The sequence below is a fragment of the Sycon ciliatum genome, chromosome 1, assembly GCF_964019385.1.
Source record: "Sycon ciliatum chromosome 1, ocSycCili1.1, whole genome shotgun sequence".
NCBI classification, from domain to species: Eukaryota; Metazoa; Porifera; class Calcarea; order Leucosolenida; family Sycettidae; genus Sycon; species Sycon ciliatum.
This window is the reverse complement of record NC_088643.1, coordinates 58,831,924-58,852,927: the sequence shown is the minus strand read 5'-3', so window position 1 is coordinate 58,852,927 and position 21,004 is coordinate 58,831,924. Positions and strand designations below refer to the sequence as shown.

Below are 21,004 nucleotides of genomic sequence, written 5' to 3'. Positions count from 1 at the left end.
AGCAAGTAGACTACTACTAGTACTACACTACACTACAGTATTACAGTACTAGTCTTGCTAGTGGCAGTGCCGAACGATCGTGCATTCGTGGGCAACATTGAATGCATCACAACTGATGAACGTACAGCGGACGGCCGCACAACAAAGCAACAAGGCTATTCGGGGGACGTAGCGCCGACAAAATAGCTGGGCGAACATTGCGGAAGGATGGAGGAAAATGAAGCGGACGAGCAGGTTCAGCGGCGCATCGACATGGCGAGACGAGTGCTGGACGCGTTCACGTCAGCATTCCACAGGCCGGATCCTGTCAACCGATCGGCAAGCTGCAGCGGACCGGTCGGTGGACGAGGTGGCCAAACTGGCAGAGAGCCTGTGCCCGTGCCCGCGATGACGGTGGACCGTTTCCCGTACGACACTGATGTTCTCGCCATAGTCCAAGACCTGGAGAGACGTGTTTTTCCCCAGCGCCAGGCAGTAGCCAGGCAAAGACAAATCGAAGCACGCGCTCGCATCGTTCCTATGACCGGGACTAGACGTGGCCAGAATCGCGGACGGGCTGGCAGGTTAGTGAAGTTTGACACGATTGCCGAGGGGGATGAAGGAGCACCGACCGGCCTGGGCAGCCAAAGGCGCAGCAGCTTGCAGCCTGGCATCCTGGGAGCTGCGTCGAATTGGCGACGGGCGTCGCGCGTGCTTGCGTCGCGCCCAGCTACGGCCGCTGGCGTGAAGGGCAAGTCCAAGGACAGGACGAACAGACAGAGCCGTACGGCTTTCGGTGTTCAGCCTGTCAAGGGAGGTGCAGAGCCACCAGCCGGCTTGCCCGGTGTTGGAAAGAAGCTTGGTAAGATCAACGCCAAGAAGAAGCGGCAAAAGGATGCACCGGCAAAGGCGACGGCGGTAATGGACACCCTGGTGGAGGAAGGAGAGACCGATTATGACAGTGTCACAGGTGGAGAAACAGACGAATCCGCTGACAGTGAAAAGTCTCAGAACACGGCAGGGGAGCCCATTGATAACGCTGAGCTGGAACGCGAGGAGCGTGAAGCCTACTGTGCCGCCGTTGACGTATTGGACAACGGAAGACGTCCGATGTACTGTGCTTCGCCGCTTGGGCAGTACTTCTCTGCAGACGGCGGCGGTGAGTGGCCGTGTAGCCGATCGGAACCAGCTGTTGAGCAGCGCTGCGTCCCGCAAGCCACCCGCCTACTACCCGGACTACGAGAGGATGATGACAGCAGTGTTGACGATGAAGACATGACATTGTACAAACGCCACGATGGCACTGCATTTGGCCTCCTGCCAGGGCAGTATGATGCGGCCACAGTTCGTAGATTGATCCAACATCAAGTCACTTGTGATATCTGCCGTCGCGATGCCAAGGAGAAGGAATTGGCTGAAGCTGCACGTGGCGGTCCCGTCCGCGAATTCCAGTTTTTTCAGAACCCGCGGGATCTTGATGATGTTTTGCAAAATGCTGCCTTCTTCGCAAGTAATTACGATAGGTCAGCCTTGGTGCAGAAGCTCGGTGACTTGCTGACCACCTCAGAGGGATTTGCCTTTTGGGCATTACTGCAGCGTAAAAGGAAGGAGCGGGCTGCCAAGCGTGGAGAGCAGTGTGAGCGCGTCAGCAAGACATACCAGTGTAGAGAGAGCAGAGCAAGTGGCGTGCTGCAGTCTGCACAGGGTGGTATTGCGGCACGCGCAGGCAGTGAACGTCTCCAGGGTGAACAGCAACCGCACAGCAATGGCGATTTGAATACGAGCAGAGCACCGCCGGTACCGCACTGTGAGCATGACAATAGCACAGAGCAGGCAGCAGCAGCAGCAGCAGCACCGCGCTGTGAGTATGCCATTCTGTGCGCATCTCAGGACTGGATGAGCCGGCTGAGGACGGACGGCAGCAAGCCCGCACGACCTCGCAGACGTCCGCATCCAGTAGCGCTGGCATCGTACATTGCCATGCGAGAGTACCTTGAGGCACAGGACACGCTCAGCCGGCTCTATCCCGAGGTCGGAGCGGACACGGTGCACAGGCTGCTAGCCGTGCTGTCCAGAATGGAGAACAGCAAACCAGAGCGGCGGCAACACCAGCGCCTGAAGTCATATGACTGGCCAAGGCCTTTTGGTGATCCGGCCAGTGTAACCGTGGATGATCTTGCTGAATATGTCGCTGACCGAAATGGTGAAGAGTATGATGAGGAGGCAGAGTGTAGAAACTTGAGCTCAGATTCGACAGGGAGTGTTGGGGGAGACCACAGTGTCATTACCACCACTGAATCATGTTATGAAGATCGTCTGCCTGAGATACAAATCCCAACTGAAGGCCACAAGACTGATGGTAGGAGTAAGAAGATTGTCACCACCGCAGTACCGGTGCAGAAACAGCTGAGCCACCTCAAGGATATAATGGTCGAAAGGAATGTTCGACCAACCCCGCAAAAGTATGTAAATATTGTACGGAAACACAGTGAGTTGCGATCATTGCTTGAGAACTTTGGCCAGAAAGCAGAGCAGCATCCATCACCAGCTGCAGGAGACTTAGGGAGCAGTGAAGCTGAACCAGAGACGGATGCAGATGCATCATCTATGTGCAGCTCACCACAAGCACAGCAGCTGTATCACGGTGGCGGGCTCTCATGTGAACATCACGGCCAACACCAGCGATATGAAGAGTGCCGCATACACAGCGCATTGGATGTTGCGCGTCTCCTCTTTCGTTTCTATGAAATGCAGCACGGCCATGCACGTGCAAGCAGGCTACTACTGGACTCCCTATCGGGCACTTCCTGGTCTGCTCAACTCTCTCCTCCGACCATGCAAGATCTGGACGTCCTGGCCGCGATCAAGGATGTTGCGCCAGAGCTCTATGATTACGTAGAGCGGGCGGCTGAAGAGGTAAAAGATTTCTACCGGATTGAGACGCCCAGACAGCAAGCGCCGTTGAGTCTAATCATAGACTCACCTATCCGCCAGCCAAGGGGAGCTCGTCAGGACAGCGGCGAAGATCTTGAAAGCCGAGGCCATCCGTGCGATGGATCTCTGTACTGGAAAGAGGGTCCCGATGAGCTGCGCCGCCTGCGCTGTGCTGGGAACAACTGCTCTGGTGATGCGGGTTGCCGGGGCTTTTGCCAAACTGGAAAAAGAGTAGCCCAGGCTAGACTAGCGGTGAAGCAGACTGCAGGTGCAGCGCCTCTACATAGACATCTCAAGCAGACTGCAGGTGCAGCGCCTCTAGATACACATCTCAAGCAAACTAGAGTTGAGAACAACTCCAAGCAACTTAGGGTTCAACCTAACTCAAAGTCGGTCGCTCAGAAGAGTATCTCCGCAGCAGTACTACACGGTGGCAGCAGGTGGCAAGATGCGGTACAGGAGTTACTACACGCAGTAGTTGTTGATGGACGAAAAGTGCCACCACCAAGAGGCCTGCCCAAGCTCAATCCCGAGCGAAGAATCCTGTCGGATGCAGTGCAGATGAGTCTGTTCGAGAAGGCATTCCATGCTGTGCAGTCTGCCCTGCCGATGCCTAATGTTAGAGTTACTGACAATCAAGATGAGCGTTCACCTCTGGAGATTGCTGCTGGTAAGCATTTAGCTAGGCTGGGCACTGCAGACTGTTGTTTGGTGTGCTGAAGCAAGTGATATGGTCAATTGAAGCTGTGTGCATGTGCTGTGGTATGGGCATGGTAATGCAGAGCATAGCGTCAGCCGTCCTTGGGACACGCAGTGACTCCTGGACAAATCAGATGTACATGTAGATAATTGTTGGTCTGACGTCGACTGGTCACTTCTGTACGTCACGTGTCTGTGAACCCCTTTGGCTCAGAGAGGGAGACTATGTACGTGTCGTGACAACTGACAAAGAAATCATATTCAGGAAATTGGTGCACTCATCAGCACAAAAGTGGTGCGCTCATCAGCACAAAAGTGGTGTACTCATCAGTACAAAAAGGTGCACGTGTCAGCAATACAAGGCAGTGTGTACAAAGCAGCGCAGCAGCGTGTACAACATACATATAGTGTATTTCGGTGAGAACACACATGCACGCGTGCACACACACACACACACACACACACACACACACACACACACACACACACACACACACCCATCAATGCGTTCCCGCAAAGGGTTTTGGTCTTGGCCATCATCTGCAAGAATTATCAAGAGGCACTTGGCGTCCCCCATGCATGTGTTGTAGCACTGTGCTAGGGATGTAGTGTATCAATATACAGTCGACCTACCCTTATAACGATATTTGCGTCAGACCAAGAAATATTGTTATAAGGGTAATATTGTTATAGGGGTAACTGGTTCATTTCATACACATACGTCATAATGCATGGATTTTGTTTAATTTTTTACACTCTTCATAGCATAAAAAACTGACATACATGCACATCATGTACACAGCAAGGTGCCTGCTGGTGCCCCCATTGCATTTCGTCATGTCCCAGCGACTTATCAAGTGAAGCTTGTCCTGCCTGGATAGTGGGCTCTACATCTTCCCTGCTAGATATTGTTATAAAATGGAAAATGTTGATTGGTCAGCCCATTTGATCTCGTTATAGGGGTAATATCGTTATAGCAATATTGTTATAAGGGTAGGGCATTGTATACAAAAGTCAATGGAGTGATTTGGTTTGGCAGAAAAATATCGTTATAAGGGTAATATCGTTATAGAGGTTATCGTTATAAGGGTAGGTCGACTGTATTCAATACCAGTGGTGCACAGGAGTGAAGAGGTTAGCTTCGCCCTACACGTAATAGTAGTTGATGGGTGAAAGTGTCAATTCGTGCTGGGGCATCACGGCTTGCGAATGTGCTTATTGCGGTCTTTTCCTGTTTCAGAGCGTCGCTTAAAGACGCACCAGCACGTGGGCCAAGTACAATGGGCCAGGACTCGTGACTCAGCCTGGCTACAGTACTTACAGAAGGCCACGCAGGACACAGTATACTGCCTGTACGCACACCTCCTGGATACAGCGGTGCAGGAGGAAAACGACAAGAAAACCGCACCGCCTGTCAAGTACATCATCACACACCAGTTTGAAGGAATGACAAGACAGGTGCTGGGCAAGAAAAAACCAGAAAAACATGGTATGTTATTACTTTTATACGTTAGTGGTCTGCAACGACAACAAGTACTTCTGTTGAAGCCCTAATAAAATGTTGGCTGTCTTCGAAAAGCTCTGTCTGTGCTGTTCTCTTTTACAAAGACCGGGATTTACCAGTTGACATCGAGTTAAACCAGATATTAAAACTGATTTCAACCATCAACATTTTGAGAACAGTGACTTTGTCATAGAAGCAATGGTTGAAACATGGCGATTGAACAGTGTATTGTTTCTCTAGGAAGCATAGAAACGATAAAATGACACTTGCAGTTGTTGGTGCTTAGTTGTTATTCTACGGTTAATACCCGTTTGCCAGTCTTTCTATCATGATAAAAGATGCGCCAGGCTGGATGAATTTGAGTTCTCTCGTATGTTCTTCTTCCAGTCATTTCATTTCATAGCTCCTTCTCTGTCTAGAAACCATTCCGTTCTGCATTCACAGGTGTGGGTAAGATCGTACTGGAACATGGTGGAGTTTACTATGGAGAATTTGCCAACGACTTGCCACACGGTAAGTGAGGATTATGGACGTTTGATATGTGTCTGCGATTGCATCTTACCATGTACTACTAGTATCAGAAGCCACTCACCTGCTGTCTGTATTAGCATTACCCTTAAAAAAACCTGTTCAAACTTTGCTTGCAAGTAAGAATTATCATGATGCAATGTATTTTCTATGTCCATGCATTGTACCAACTTCATGCAGTCGTAATAATATTACAACTATTTTTCTGATTCTCTCACATACCTGTATCATGCACAAGAAGGACATGGCCTTTTGTCTTTGGTGAATCTCGAGTGAACTGCTTGGTGTGGATACACAACAGATACCTAATAGATAATGATAGCTGCCCGCGTCTGGAATGGTTTAGAAGTGGAGCATCTATCCGACTGTGCCGTCTCCGGATAGGAATTCCCAGTGTGCCACTGTTAGCGGCTTTTTTTCCGGAAGGAGCGGGAAATACGAATAGTGAGTACAGAGAGTATTTTGTACTGTATGGATGATGTCTTGGTATAAGTACACCTGTTACATGTGATTACACCACTTGCACTCTCTTTGCCCCAGGCCTGGGAACGGTTGTGACTGGCGATCGCCAGTGGATGTATCAAGGACAGATGACTCGCGGCCACATGGAGGGCAAGGGACACCTTGTCACGATGAATTGCGACCGGGTCATCGCCACGGTCACGGGACGCTTTGCCCGCGGAGTCCCGCACGGCCGCTGCCTGGAAAGGGATTACCAGGGCAACGTGTACTATGGTCCGTATCACAAAGGACAGCGACAAGGTGGGAAGGAGTGAAGCATTTTGTAGCATACGTCCTTGTAGGGAAGATACGGTCTTGAATGTACAGTAGTGCATGTGCTGTGTAGAGAATAGCGTTACCAGTTCACTTTCAGGAGCGTCGGTAGGTACTGATGGGCGACAAAGTCATTCTTTTGATGTATGATTTGCTCGTGGAGGTGGCTCCGCTGGAATATTCGAAATTTAGAGCCCAAATCATTGCATTTTGTTGAATCAGGGAGTACCTGGGGCAAAGAGTTGTACGGTCAATACCATAGTGACCGTAGCGTGTCTGACGCCACTGACTTTTGCTTTTGCGAGGTCATATGTGACCAGGACATGTATGGATAGGTATTTTGCCGTTAGTGTATTGAAGGATGGGAGGTGAGCCAGAGCATGTACCGTAAAGTACCGCCAGAGCGCCCCGTCTCGCGAGAGCGCCCCACCTTTTACAGCCAGAGAAAGGAAAATCGTATGGCAGAGTGCAACGACTCAGTGTGTACGATGTGAGAATCTTAGTGTACTAAGGTCACACTTGGCAGGTTTTTGTGTGGAGCTTGTGTCTGCTTGAAGGTACGGATTGACTGCAAAACGTGCAATATGTATACAAGGTTCATGTCGTATGACCTACAGACAGCAGACCACCTCCACAATACGACCATGAAAGGATGAGATGGTGGGGCGCTCTGGCGGTACTTTATGGTAATTGTATCTTACATAATAAGACGAGCAGCACAATAATTTGGTTATCTGGATGAGACCGGGAGAAGTGATGCTCCCTGCGCGGCGCACCGTGACTAGTGAACCTGAGTCATGATGACCATTACCTGCGTGTACTGTGTGGTGTTTGATGCCTCGCCGCCGGCACTGCTGGTGTTCCGCCTCCTGCAAAGGTCTGGGTACGCTGCACTACACCAACGGCTACGTGTACCACGGCGAGTTTGTGAACAACGTGGAGCATGGCTCGTGTGAGCTGCTTTGCCCGTGAGTCTCTCTTCACGTGCATGTTAAACGGGGCTCAGAGTCTTCACTTCAGGTGATGTGCATAAACCCTAGCACTCCCAGTGTTTCGCTGGCCTTTTAGGGTCCAAGGGTAGCAGAAGCACTGGAAACAATACCTGTGGACCATTGCCTTACATGGTCGGCTGACTGCTTGGAAACCCTGATCTTACAATGACAGCTATGGCAAACCGTGCTATTATTACGATGTTAAGTTAGCAAACAACCTTTGAAGCATGGTTTCCCTCTTACCATCTGCCATGATCCGTACCGGTCCAGCCCCCTCCCCCCCCCCCCACCCCACCCCTCCCACCCCCACTCCACACACACACCTGCCATTCCTACACTCACATAGGTTAGAAGACTAGTGGTTAAGGGGTTGATTTCACACGGACACCGGAGCAGATAGATTGGTGTTAGAACTGTTGATCCTGAAACGTAGCATATACTGGTAATGCCTCTGCATACAATGTATGGTCATTGGATGGTTACCCCTCAGTGACTTCCCCACTTATAAGTGCATGGGCTTATATGTGAAAAGTTGCTACAAAAAAGATTTTTTGCTGGGTGAACATGTTTGGGTAGAAGCCCATGTGCTTATATGTGTGATACAGGTTTGTCTGTGTCCTAAACAACAGTGTTATCACAATGCTTAGCAGTATATTCAGCTCCAGGGTGTTTCACCAATAGTGTTCACATATAGGTGCATGCGCTTATAATTGTGGGGGGGGGGGGGCGCTTATGTCCGGGCATAAGCACATGTGCTTATATGTGCGGAAGTACGGTATGTTTGATCCTGCACACAGCAACGGGGACATATTCAGAGGCCAGACCAACCAGAACACTATCACCACTGGAGAGCTAGTCATGGCACAAGGCACTATGCGCTACCAAGTAAGCATGCCGCTACATTGCCGGTGTTACACCAGCAATGTCTATCTGCTGTGACACACATCTCCTGTGTAAAATTGGCTCTGCGTGCAGCACACTAACTGGCAGCTTTGCCACTGCCTGCCTGCAATACCATGCCGTGGACAAAATCAGAACAAATTACATGTATTTGTTTGAGCCCCGAGTTCCACACCCGCCAAAGGCAAGGTACGCTTTCCAACAGCCAAAGAGAGTTGGAAAGCTTGTGTCTTTGTGGGTAACTTGAACATTTGGGCTCATGCAAAATCGCACCGATTTTGGGATTTCCCCACAACTTTTTGCGTCAGCAAAAATGTTGTGCTGGACCGCATTCCTGTCACTTCGCAGTGGCTTTTCGTCACAGAGTGGTGCAGTTTGTATCCCACCCTCCCACCCCTGACTTCTGGGTGTGTGTTTATCGATATATCGTATTGGTTTTTCTTATTGGCCATGTGGCTGTTGCAGTTACGACTGCTTTTCTTTTTTAGTTAAAAAATGTAGGGGTGGTGTGTGCGTCGCGGGCCATTGTATGGTTACATACAGCTTCAGATTGTATGGCTAGTGACACAGGGGTTGAGTCTGCAGGGGAAGAATACAGTGATTGAACTGAAGCTGGATGATGACCGTGTGGTGAGTGTGTGGGGGTTTCGAGATGCCATCCTGGGGCAGGGATGTCGGTCCTTTAGCTTGGACGGGTGTTGTTACATTCATTGTAACATTTTGTCGTTTTCTGTGTTTTTGCTGTGCGACTACAGTAGCAGCAGTGTCTTGTGCTAATCTTTCTTATCAGGCCCTATGCGTACAATTATTCAAGAAAGAAAAAAGAAGAAAAAATATATATATATCAGGAAGGAGATTAATAATATCAGTAATAAAGCCATTGCCGAGCCACCGTGCTCACAGCAGAGACTTCTGTGTTTTTTATTGTTGTGAAGTGGACCACAAAGACCTAATAATTACTTGACCCAATGACCTTGACCCAAGTCGGTGTGCAGAGCTGATCACACCGGCTCCCCGGCTGGTGTGATCATCTCTGCACACCGTCCGGCTGTGCATAGAACACTGTCATAGCTACAGTGCCTAGTTCAAGTACCTGTGTATCCACTGAAAATGATGTATACTTGAAGTAGTAGTCAGCTAGATGGTGGGTACATTTTCATCACACAAGTAGCTTACTTACTTGATAGTTTTGTCTGCTGGATTTCAGGAATTTTGAATTTTTCTGCAATGATCCATCACCGAACACATGGGTCAAGGCGTATGGAGTGGGATCAATGTTTGGATTATTGAATGCCATGTGCAGGGATCCTTCAACAAGCAAGGGGAATTACATGGAAAGGGAAGACTGTCGGTGAGATCTGGCATCACGTACACTGGTGTGTTTGACCGCGGCAATGTGCAAGGTAAGACGGCTATGCCGGGCTGGGGACTGGAAGAAAGAATGAAAAACATCATGCTGCACATTGCACTTATCTGGTAAGCATAGAGGTTTAGGCTGTCCAAGAGAGTGCTCAATACCGAGAGGCAGAGATTGCACTTATCTGTGTGGCTATAAGGTTGTGTGTGATGAACGTATTAATGAAAGGATTGCTCTTAGTCCGCAGCCAGTACAGCCCAGTTGTCCGCGAGAGGTCCCATTTAAGTGGTGTCATGATTGTATGAACATGTACACACATCCATGCTTGTGTGAATTTTTGTGTAGATCTGCCGACGAGGCTTCGCCTGCAACCAGAGCGATACGTGACAATAAGGCAAGGAGAGCCATTGCAGCTACGTGTGGAGTGTGTGAACGATGCTGGCACAATCATCAAAGGAGGTATGTAGTCTGAGCATGCACACTGGCTTTTGCACATGATCCGATTAGCCTTTACATAACTCTGAAACAGAGTGCATACTATTATGGGTAGGGGTTCAAACTGAGGAAACTTTAAATGGTTAGGTGTGGGCAAGCTAAACCAAGCCCTTCCTGGCTCCCATTTCCTGTTGTCTTCCATGTTTCTGTAAGTAATGATTTAAATACAGTGAAACCTGTGACTAACGACCACCCCTTGGGTCCAGAGAAAGCGGTCTTTAGTGGCAGGTGGTCCTTAGTTAGAGGTTTGCACCGCCCAACCATGTATGAATGTGAGACCGTCCGTGCCTGGCGAAGTGGTCTTTAGTACCAGGCTGGTCGCTAGTCACGGTGGTCTTTAGTTACAGGTTTTACTGTAGTCCAAACTGGTCAGCTTGCAGTAGATTCGTATTCTAGTAATGCTCAATCATCTGTGACCACACAGGATGGATACGATGACACTCGGAAAATGGGCAATGATGATACAGCAAATGACGAAAGAGTGCCAGTCTCGTGTTCGTTCATATGTACTGTTTATGCCCACGTCTTCTCAATGCTTCCTATGCCTGAACAGAGAGCCGACGGCGTATTATGATCACAGTACTGAAGCGACTGCCAGTGGGATTGCAGAACCTGGCTGTCTCTAGTGCTAGTAGCCATCAGCCAGCATCTATCACTAACCGTGCCATTGTCTCTGTCAACAACAAGAATAGACATGATGATCAGGTTAATCGCTCGCTTGAAAAGGGCATTGCTCTGGAGAGACAGGCCTTGCACTTGATGGAGCAAAGTGCCAGCAAGCCGTGGACCGTGCACTATGATCATGAGCTGTACCAGGAGGACCATGGACTGTACGGATCAGACAGAAGCTGGGATCGGCAGCAAGGAGCTTGCCTCTACACACCATTGTGAGTCAGTGCCATTGCAGAGGCATACTGTTGAGTTCCGAATGGGGTTTTGCAAAGACATGAGCCTTGTCATTAACACAATCATAGCAAATTTGTAACTCGCAGAAGGAGTGGCCTGTTGAGTCAACATTTACTGTATTACATACCAGGCAAGGTGTCTTGTACGTACGTCATGTGTGTGTTGTGCCATAGTGATGCATGGTTGGGTTTTTGTACTTCAATGCACAGTGGCTTCTGGGCAGTGCCATATCCAGTGATCAAGTATCGACCCTTGCCGATCAAGACTAAGAGCTTCACGGATGATCAACTCCACGGGGTCATGCGAAATAGACTGCAAGAATCCAAATATCTGATGAGAGTTGCCTACCCCGGCGCCATGGTCAGCTTTGAACGTGGCAGCATCACCAATCAAGAAGCCTGGCACTCGAAATTTTTCAATAGTTCAAAGTGGCAAGCGCACGATCCGCATCGCATGGGTCTTGACAAAACCTCGCATCTGAATGTTGGGATCAAACCTGCAGATGTGCCTACTGCTGCTGCCTGGCTTAAGAATGTACTCAATGCATCTGATGGACAGGTGGACAGTGAACCGGACAGTTTGGACTTCCTTCAGGAGCCATGCCATGTGAGAAGAAAGCAAGATTCCCAGAGTTCTCCTCCTCCTGCTGCTGCTGATGCTGTCGGAACAGAGAGAATGCGTAAGAGGCGGATCGGAGCAATGGGATTGTTACTTGCTGCGTCGGACTGTTCAACCAAAGAGGATGAAAGCACTTGCAAGTCATTCCCACTCCAGCAAGGTACTCGTAACTGACGCTGAGATAATGGTCGCAAATACTTCTAAACTTGAGGCATACAAGATTATTTGTAGAACACTATGCACTGTACCAATTTTATAATGTGAATGGCTATGGTTCAAGCTGCAGTGGGCACATGTGAAATTAGGAGAGCCTACAAAATGGAGTTGTACACAAGCAGAACCTTGGAGAGGATAAAGTTTGTGATAGTGCCCATATTTTCATCCAATTATTCATAACCTTATTGCATGTAGGCTTCCTTTACGAAGCGATCAATGACTTGTGGAAGAGTGCAATTGCCATGGGACGCCTTGCTGCCCGTACGCTACACCCCGGCTTCTGTATGCAATTATATACATGTATGTGTGTATGTGTGTATGTATGAATGTGTGTGTGTGTGTTTGTTTGTGTGTGTGTGTGTGTGTGTGTGTGTGTGTGTGTGTTTGTGTGTGTGTGTGTGTTTGTGTGTGTGTGTGTGTGTGTGTGTGTGTGTGTGTGTGTGTGTCTGTGTGTGTGTGAGAGAGAGAGAGAGAGAGAGAGAGAGAGTTTATGGTGTTATACTCTGCTATTGAGGACAAGGACGGAATACCAACATGCAAGAGTTTTCCCGTTGACAGCAGATGGGAACAATGTGCACCTTGCCATGACACAAGCGTCATCACAATGTGCACATTCTACTGCTGTTTCCACCATTGCTTGGTTACTGCTTGTTTGTACTCACAGAACACAACAAGTACTTCTTGAAGGAATTGAAGCAACATCAAAGAGAAGTACGGAGTGGTGAAATACCAGGCGAAGAATCGCCCATATCACAGATGCAACTGATAGCGCTGTTGCTAGCCGAGGCTGATTGTGTGTCTCAAACACCGATTTATCCAGCCAAGACGACCGTGAATGGTGTGTGCACATTCGACAACATTTTCCTTCCATCACCCCACCGTGGCCAATTCAAGGTAGCAGCCTGCAGTGGCCCATCTCACGTGTCCAGCTCTGTGCCCTCACGACAACGGGGAAGCAACTTCAATCACGGTAAATCTGGTCCAGAACAACAACGTGTATCTGAGCCCAGAATTGGCTTGCTGTCGCACGAGGCAGACATTCTCGTTGACTGCGCGGTGTCAGTTCCGCATCGAATGGCCGGTTTCACAAAGCGTCACTGTGCAGAGACCGGCAAAACCAGCCGGCAAGGGGCCAGTGGCACCGGGGTGAGTCGGTAGTATCCCGCTGGGCGTACGGGATCAATGATGTCTGGGGGATAAACAACAATCAACTGTTGGACATGTACATGGCTTCATCTTCTGCACACGACTGTTAGAGAGAATAATACTAACACCGTTTTGTGTGACTCCGAGCTTCATGCAGAGGCGGTTGTCAAAGAACCACAATATAGCAGTCTTAGTGACTTCTCTGTGTGTATATGGCTCTACATCCAGGTGTATCAAGCAATCTATTGAGCTACCACAACTCACTCCGAGTGTAGCTTCATCTTCTGTATCACTCCAGCTGAGTACATCATGTTTGTTAGTAGCAATTTGTTCCGGCGTTGCTTTGCTGCGAATGTGCAATCTTGCTGGTAACTGTACAGTAGTGGGTGATAAGATTCAAATTCAGGCTTGGCACACTGCAGCCTGTGCACCCCTGTGCTGCCAAGCCTGCCATGATAACGAAAGTTGACGGTTTGATCGCTATTGTGCTTGCCTTGATTTGTTTCATGTGCAGAGTGGTGTAACCGATGATAACGGTGTGTTTGAGCGTACCTACTGCACTCAACAGCTGCGCGACAATCCAGCATCTCGAAACATCGCTGACAGTACGGGCAAAGCGCCAGGCGATGACAGCAGACGCAGTGAGTTTAGGTCCTTGTCCTGCCAACCAGCAAGTGTATCGTCAAATGCAAACCCGAAAAGAGGAACATCATTATGTGTGTCTCTGGCGTCACCATCGTCCGCAGCGGCATCCGCTGATCCGTTGCTAACTCGTAGTGACTACGCTGTCAGCTTCTTCCCGCCGCTGTGCGAAAGAGATCTTGCTGGGACACGGCACATGCCGGTGCCGGGCACCGTCCACCATGCCCGCAAGATACCGCTGTTGCCTGGTGAAACCAGCGACATGCGTAGCGTAACGGCCATGATGCGCCGCATCTTGGTTGATGTCGGCGGCGGCGACTTACCTGTGCTGAACGCTCCTGAGTACCTATCTCCAGAGCAGGTCGACGAAAAGCTCCGTAATCTCCGCATGACACATGCCATCTTTGACCAGAGATCCGACGACTTTGGAATGTACGCATCCATGGTGAAGGGAGTGATAGATAACGCCAGTAAGCTGGTGTCAGCAGCACAACCAACAAAAGTCCAGGAGCATCAATCCCTGCCTGGCGCATTTGACCCGGGACCAGCGTACCTGCCCGGCAACTTTGCTAACGGCTTAGTCAATGCCTCTGATGGCCTGAACAATCCGAGACCTCATCTAGCTGTGGACACAGCAGCCCTGCCAACAAAGCAAGGCAATGTCCAGCTGCGTCACTTACCTGCAATGAGCAATAACAGTGCAGGCATTGGTCAAGCAACAGCAGCAAACAGTGATCTCACCTTACAGTCACGTATTGCTACTGTAGATTCTCGCACAGCTCGAGGAGCAACAACGAGAACCAACATACCAGCAGAAAATGCTTCTCGTACCAAGAGTGGGAAGGCAAAGAAGACAGTCAAGTTCACCAACAACCCTGTCAGTACAATACATGGCAGTGTAGCTTCTAAGGCACCCCAGGGGAGCTTGGATGACCGCAACAAGGGGGCATCAAGCCAAGAGACGGCAGCTAAAGACCAAGCAAAACTCCAGAAGAAAGGTTTGAAAGAGAAGTCCAGCCATGATGGAATGCATCTCGCCGACTCCAGGCGCAGGTCCTCGGGCAAACGTGGTGATGCGAATCCGGTTCCTTTGGCGTCAGATTCCATCAGGCCTGAAGGCACGCCTAACGATACCGTGAGCACAGCCAGTCATACGTACAGCCACATGTCATCAGTCCAGGCTAAACTAGAGGAGAAATGGGACATGGAAGAGCAGTATCGGGTTGAGTACCCGGCTTTCTACACAGGACCCAGACTACTGCAGTCCGAAAAGGCGCTGCCGGCGAAGATCCGAAGTGACATCAAAGACCAGGAGCACAGGATGAAAGAACAGGTTGCCACCATAGCGGAACACATGCAGAATGCACAGGCAGCCATTGATCATCAGCGAAATGCCTTCCACAGGTCCGCCATTGTGATGCGCTACACTCACTTCAACTCCGGTGAGCCACCTTCAGCAACACTGGTTGAGAAGGCAATGGATAGAATCAGCAAGGTCAGCTCACAAAAACGAATATCTGGTAGAAACCTTGTGAACAAAGCTTCTTCTGTGAATCCCGAACCATTGCCAACATCCAATGGGCCACCTGGAGTGGCTCCTCTGCGTCCTTCTCTGAAACCAGAACAAAAAAGGAGGTCAGAAAAACCCGGCACGAAGAGGCTGAATGTAGAAGCAGCATGCATGGTACAAAAGATGAAAGCAAGCTCCGGAACTGTACTAGAGGAACCTAGATTCACTGGCAAAACCGCTCATATCCCGTTGAATGCCGAGCCTAAGATGTGGGACTGGTCATTGCAGCTGAGGGGAAATTTTGGTGGCAAGAAACCGGGACATGTCAGCACAACTGATGGCGGGGAAGTAGGCAGTTCTAGCGAGCTGCCAATGCCTCGATCAAACACGCATGGAATAAAGGAAGCGAACAGCTCAGAAGACCTCACTCTCAACCCAGATTCGACCGGGAGTGTTACTTCTCAACAGATATCGCCGGGAAATTTGTAAGTTTACTGATATGTAGGTGAGTCCTAGTACATACCTCGTCAACATCATTAATTTTTAATTTATCATTCTGTGAGAGCCAGCTGTTGGTTGATGAGAAGGCATCATTGCCTGTTCGCTTATTGGGCCTCCAGGAATGCACATAGTGCTGGGTGAAATCTTCTTTTAAACTATGCTCCGGGGTGCTATTGGTCATAACATTCATTGCATTTTTTCTGTACAGTCAACTTTGCATATAACGACACTCGGTGGGGCATCAGAAAAGTGTCCTTATTCGCGAAGTGTCCTTATACCCGAAGTCTCATTATAATTATGTATTTCAGTTAGATGGGACTTTGCTCTGGGCATGGAAATTCTGTCGTTGTTCGAGAATTGTCGTTATATCCACAGTCGTTATTAGCGAAGTTGACTGTATTTGCTTGTGTTTGCTGAACTGCATGCTTCTTGTACTTGTCCAGAAAGCAATGCACAGGTCTCCGTGGTCTACGCAAGGCGTCCGCCCAATCCGACAAGGATATTAGACAATCCACAGCAGAGGAAGCAGCCGCTGTGAAACCTGGCTCGAAGCTGTGCTACCCGTGTCCACCGCCACCGCGTCCTGTGAGACATGATGAACACAGTGCTAAGAACACTGAAAGCCAATCTGGGCTGAATGACGCCACACATGATGCTGAGCATGACGGTGCACCGCTGGCTGGTGCAGGTGGTGCGGAGAGAGAAGTCGGTGCAGCATCGCACGCTGGCTGTATAGAGCAGGCTGAGCTGCTCGGCTGTGAACCAGGTAAATCAAATACCCCGTTAGCATATGTACATGTGTGTGTGTGTGTGTGTGTGTGTGTGTGTTTGTGTGTGTGTGGGGGGGGGGGGCATGTGCGTGTGTGTGTGGGGGGGGGGTGTGACGTGCACGTGTGTGTGTGTGTGTGTGTGTGTGTGTGTGTGTGCATGTCTGTTGCCGCTGCCCCTCATCATACCCATGCTTGGGTGGAGGGCGGCGTGACTCGTTAGGGTAGCTGTCAATACAGTACAGTACAGTACAGTGTGCATGTGTATGTGCGTGCATGTGTGTGTCCATGCTGGTGTGCCCATATGGTGCAGTGGTATGTGAAGCGATTTAGAAGCGAGAGGTTGCGGGTTCCAGGGGCGTACATAGGGCGGTTCCCGGGATGCCCGGGAACCAGTAAAACAAATTCGATATGGGTACAGAGAATTTTTTGATCCAGTCCCAGCGCTCACAGGCTCACAGTGCAAGTGCATGCAGTGCATGTCTGGAGTCCGCCTGCCGGTCCGAGGACGCGTCGACGGTGACTGACCACTAGCCCAGGTGTGAAAGTGGTGCTGGGAGTGGGACACAGCGTAGATCTACTGAACTGGGCCATGCCTGAACCCATCCATGATGGGTTCAACAAAGTCTCTAGTCTAGTTACATCGCCGGATTCCTCGATCTCAGAGTCAAATTTTCTTTTGGAGTTTGTTTTGACAAAGTTGGTCGTGTTTTGACGATGCTTTCGCTTTGTGGAAAAGAAAAATGAAGCGTCGACATCCAGAGGGCCAGCGCTCTATTCAGAGCTATTTTGAGCTGCAGGCAAAGTGTGTAGCCAGTGCTAGTGGCGAAGGTCAAGCGATAGATGAGAATGCAGACGCACCTGACGTGCAAGTGAAGTATGCATGCAACGAGCAGCGCTGAGGAAGAAATCGTCGGCGAAGCTGTAGAGCGACCGTTGTTGGAAGCTGCTGGATCATCCAAAACTTACTTCAATGACATGGGAGGGTGTTGGAAGGGATTCTGAAAGTCGACGTCCACAGTGGAATCCAGTCCCCCGAAATTTGCTGGACACGGAAAAGATTTCCGTCATCGACAATCGTTGTGCGCCACCGCAGGCGAAGGATTTCATTTCCTGTGCGTGTCCAGATGGATGGCAAACAGCGCCACTTTCAACTATCCTTGTTGGAGGAGTTACCCTGGATAGTCTTTTGACAGGCATGCAATGGTGGCTTCTGCTTGGCCTGTGTGATGTTTGCTCCAGATGATTCGAAACTTAGGCAGCTTTCAAGACTGCATGCAATCGTCATGCTGACCAAAACATCCATAAAACGGGGAAAAGTTCAGTCTTTTAAAATCATAAATGCGTAGCAATGACATCGTCCAGCAGCTTGTGGATGGCAATTTCACCCAGTCTGAGGAGAATATGCAGAAACTCTGTGGGGTACGAAAAACAGCACTTCAATTGTGTGTAATGGTGGTTCATCAGTTGGCATGGGAACCACTCCTGGAGGCGAGCGGCGTACGCCCCTGAGTTCGATTCCCAGCGATTATGGTCACACGTCTTTCTTGTCTTTCTCAGACTCCTCCTGACTTTTCTTTCATTCTCCTGGGTGGTTACCAACAGCCAGTGTGCATGCCGGAGTATGTGGTGCGATGTGTGTGTGTGTGTGTGTGTGTGTGTGTGTGTGTGTGTGTGTGTGTGTGTGTGTGTGTGCGGGAAAAAATGAAAAAGACCCAAAGTTAGGGATTCTCTGGCCAGTAAAAGTCACTTCATAGCTGTGTGGTGTAGACCAGGCTGAATAGTGGCAGTCCATTCCTCAGTCTTGCAAGCTGTTGAATGGTGCAATCCCAGCACAAGTTGCTATGGCTTCTGCTGTAGCATCGCTATTGTCGCCTCCGGCGATGGGCGTCAAAAGGTCAAAAGGTCCCTGCATAGCAATGTCGTGCGGCATGAAATTGGCTGGATTGATAAGTGAGAAAGGACTTTGGTAGATCCATGTAGAAGTAAATGCTGTATGCTTCCTTTCGGTTCGTCGGCAGCAGCAGGACACATACTATTGTTGAAGTAGGCACAAATCAGTGTTGGCATGGTTCACAGGCACTGGCACCATCAAGTACAACTTACAGTTGAGGATTTAGTCAGTTGATTAATAGCCTTTACTTGATTATGAAAATCGTGTACCCTTTACTTTGTTGCTGCTGCCACTGGGAAGTGTATACCCATGGGCTGAAAATGGGCACCGGCCTATTGAAAGCCATCCTGGAAATAGGCAATTTCGACCTTGTCCAGTGCATTCCATTTGATGCACACACCTTGCCACGCTGCTCCTCCCGGTAGTAACACATGCTTTGTATGCGGCTATGTTTTGTTTTTGCACAGGTCAATATGTCATATTTGTACACGACATCACGCCAGAGGATTTGCTAGCGTTCAGCTCCCGGCTGGCGCCCGAGTGCTTGCTTGTCACAGTAACTGGCAACAACTAGCCGTAGCTTCAGGACTGCATATACGGGTCCTGTCGGATGAGCTTGCTGAGTCTGCGTTGGCCGTTCCAGTTCTGGATAACACGATCATGGCTGCGTAGCGGTGTTCAGTGCACTCGTTTCCAAAGCTGACTACAAGTAAGTCCGAAACAGGGCTTGCAACGATGTTCAGTTGAACCAATTGCCAATAGTAGATGATGCATTGCCGGTCTGCCAGCACTTTATCTTGCAGCCGTGTCTGGGCCAGTGCTTGCAACATCACTAAGTCTTAGTACTCAAAGTACTCCTACGTTTCCAGTAGCAGCATTCCTTTGTTCTTTCGGCTTTCACCCAACTGTTCCCGCGGCTGTCTGCTCTGGGAGCCACGCTGATTGGCATCACACCCATGCCATGCACGAGCAATACAATGTACGAGTCGCCGTACATGTATCCGTGAGGATCAATGTGCCTTTGTACATCCACCAGTGCAGTGTGGCGTGTACTGGAGAATATTGTCACGTGCTTCTCATGTGGTCACTGACACGCCGAACACTGAGTGTGACACACAGTCTTGTTGTAGACATACTCCAATGGTTGCCAACTCTCTTCTGGAGACTGCCCCGCACCTATCTCCGCCCTAGTCATGATCAATATCTGTTTCAACCGTGAGTTGGTCTTGCTGGAACTGTTACTTCTATGTCTGGCTCAATTGCCAAGCACTCAAATTCAAGCTCTTCCCATTGGTCCTAATGGTGTGGCATTGTCATGGAGATGATGTTGATATTTATTTTGTTGGCAACAACTTGTATCAGTTTAGAGGATAATGTAAATCTTCTTACTTAGTTTTCTAAGATTTGGTGCTAAATTCTGTATGTACAAGTAATATTTTCAAATTTACTGTGTGTAATCACTAATCAACCATTTTAAAGAACGTTGGCTCACGGGAATATTTGAGACTCGGATCGGATTATCATGTTAGTTCCTCAGGGCCCGGCATGCCCGCCTCTGGCCACAGCCCCCGGGCCATGGTCTTTCTAGCTGCTAGGGTGGGATTCAGATCTTTCTGAGTCCCTATAGCTTCAATATCATATTTTAGTAGTATCTGATCGGATCGCCCGGTATGTGCGCATGAAACTCAGAGCCATAACACTTTTTCCTCCTCTTCTTGTTCAATATCACCAAAACTTGGAACACTCTAATAGATATCCTTTGGAAATGCCCGGCTGTAGTAGGCCCTTTACACGGTACTTCAGTATGGCCTATGTGTTGTACTTCCAAATGAGTAAATGCAACCTATTCATACAAAGTATGGCCCTTGGGCTTGCTCCATCAGGTTCAGCACCCGGTTCACTGTGGTCTAATAATTATAATAGATGTGGGCACAAACATTTTGCGACACTGTACCCGAGAACGATTCCATAAGGAAATTTCAGTGGTAATTTTTAAACTCATTTTGACACCGTCAATGATTCAACTCCTCCTGTAATACTACATGAATGACCTCCACAACAAGTAGTGTGTGTGGCGGGTGGGGTGGTAGACATGAGAGGAGTGGCAGATAAGCCAAACGAGTCCACGGGGTTCAACGGTTTATATGGACTCGGGCTTGATCATGTACAGCCTGCGGCCTATGATAGGCAACCTGTAATTGCAAGTCACAAGTACAGCGGCCTGTACAATCAAGAGTGATACTGTAAAACGGGTAACGTTTGCGACAATAAATGTTTGCGTTTTACAAATTGAGACTGGTTTGCGCTGTTTAATGCCGGTTTGCGAGTCGTTCTACAGTCGTTCTACACAGACGAGTCAGTCCTTGCATTGAACTTTACATGGCGCGAGTTTGCGTTGTTCAAAGTTTGCGATTTGGGGCCTCTCGCAAAATTCGCAAACATTTTTACGTCGCAATAGTTACCCGTTTTACAGTAAGCTCCATACCAGGAGCTTTACAATACATGATTGTACTGGAGCTTATTTATTATGACTGGTAGGGTCTACTGTTGAACATAAGACTTGAACTACTGTACTACTGTACATAAATCATAATCATTGTTGACCTACATCCCCTATGTTTTGTCCTTTTCCCGTTTCTTTT

General features: G+C 49.1%; 1 protein-coding gene across 1 annotated transcript; it reads left to right on the top strand.

The window, feature by feature from the left end:
• The first annotated feature begins 2,406 nt into the window (after positions 1–2,406).
• On the top strand, positions 2,407–20,159 carry LOC135805851 (uncharacterized). The gene is made up of 14 exons (XM_065319973.1): positions 2,407–3,583; positions 4,853–5,101; positions 5,561–5,629; positions 6,185–6,406; positions 7,296–7,386; positions 8,208–8,295; positions 9,614–9,713; positions 10,013–10,126; positions 10,716–11,049; positions 11,278–11,846; positions 12,567–13,048; positions 13,563–15,685; positions 16,145–16,467; positions 18,830–20,159. Exons 1-14 carry the CDS (start codon positions 2,407–2,409, stop codon positions 18,934–18,936), a joined length of 6,048 nt encoding a protein of 2,015 aa, XP_065176045.1. The 3' UTR covers positions 18,937–20,159.
• The last annotated feature ends 845 nt before the right edge of the window (positions 20,160–21,004 follow it).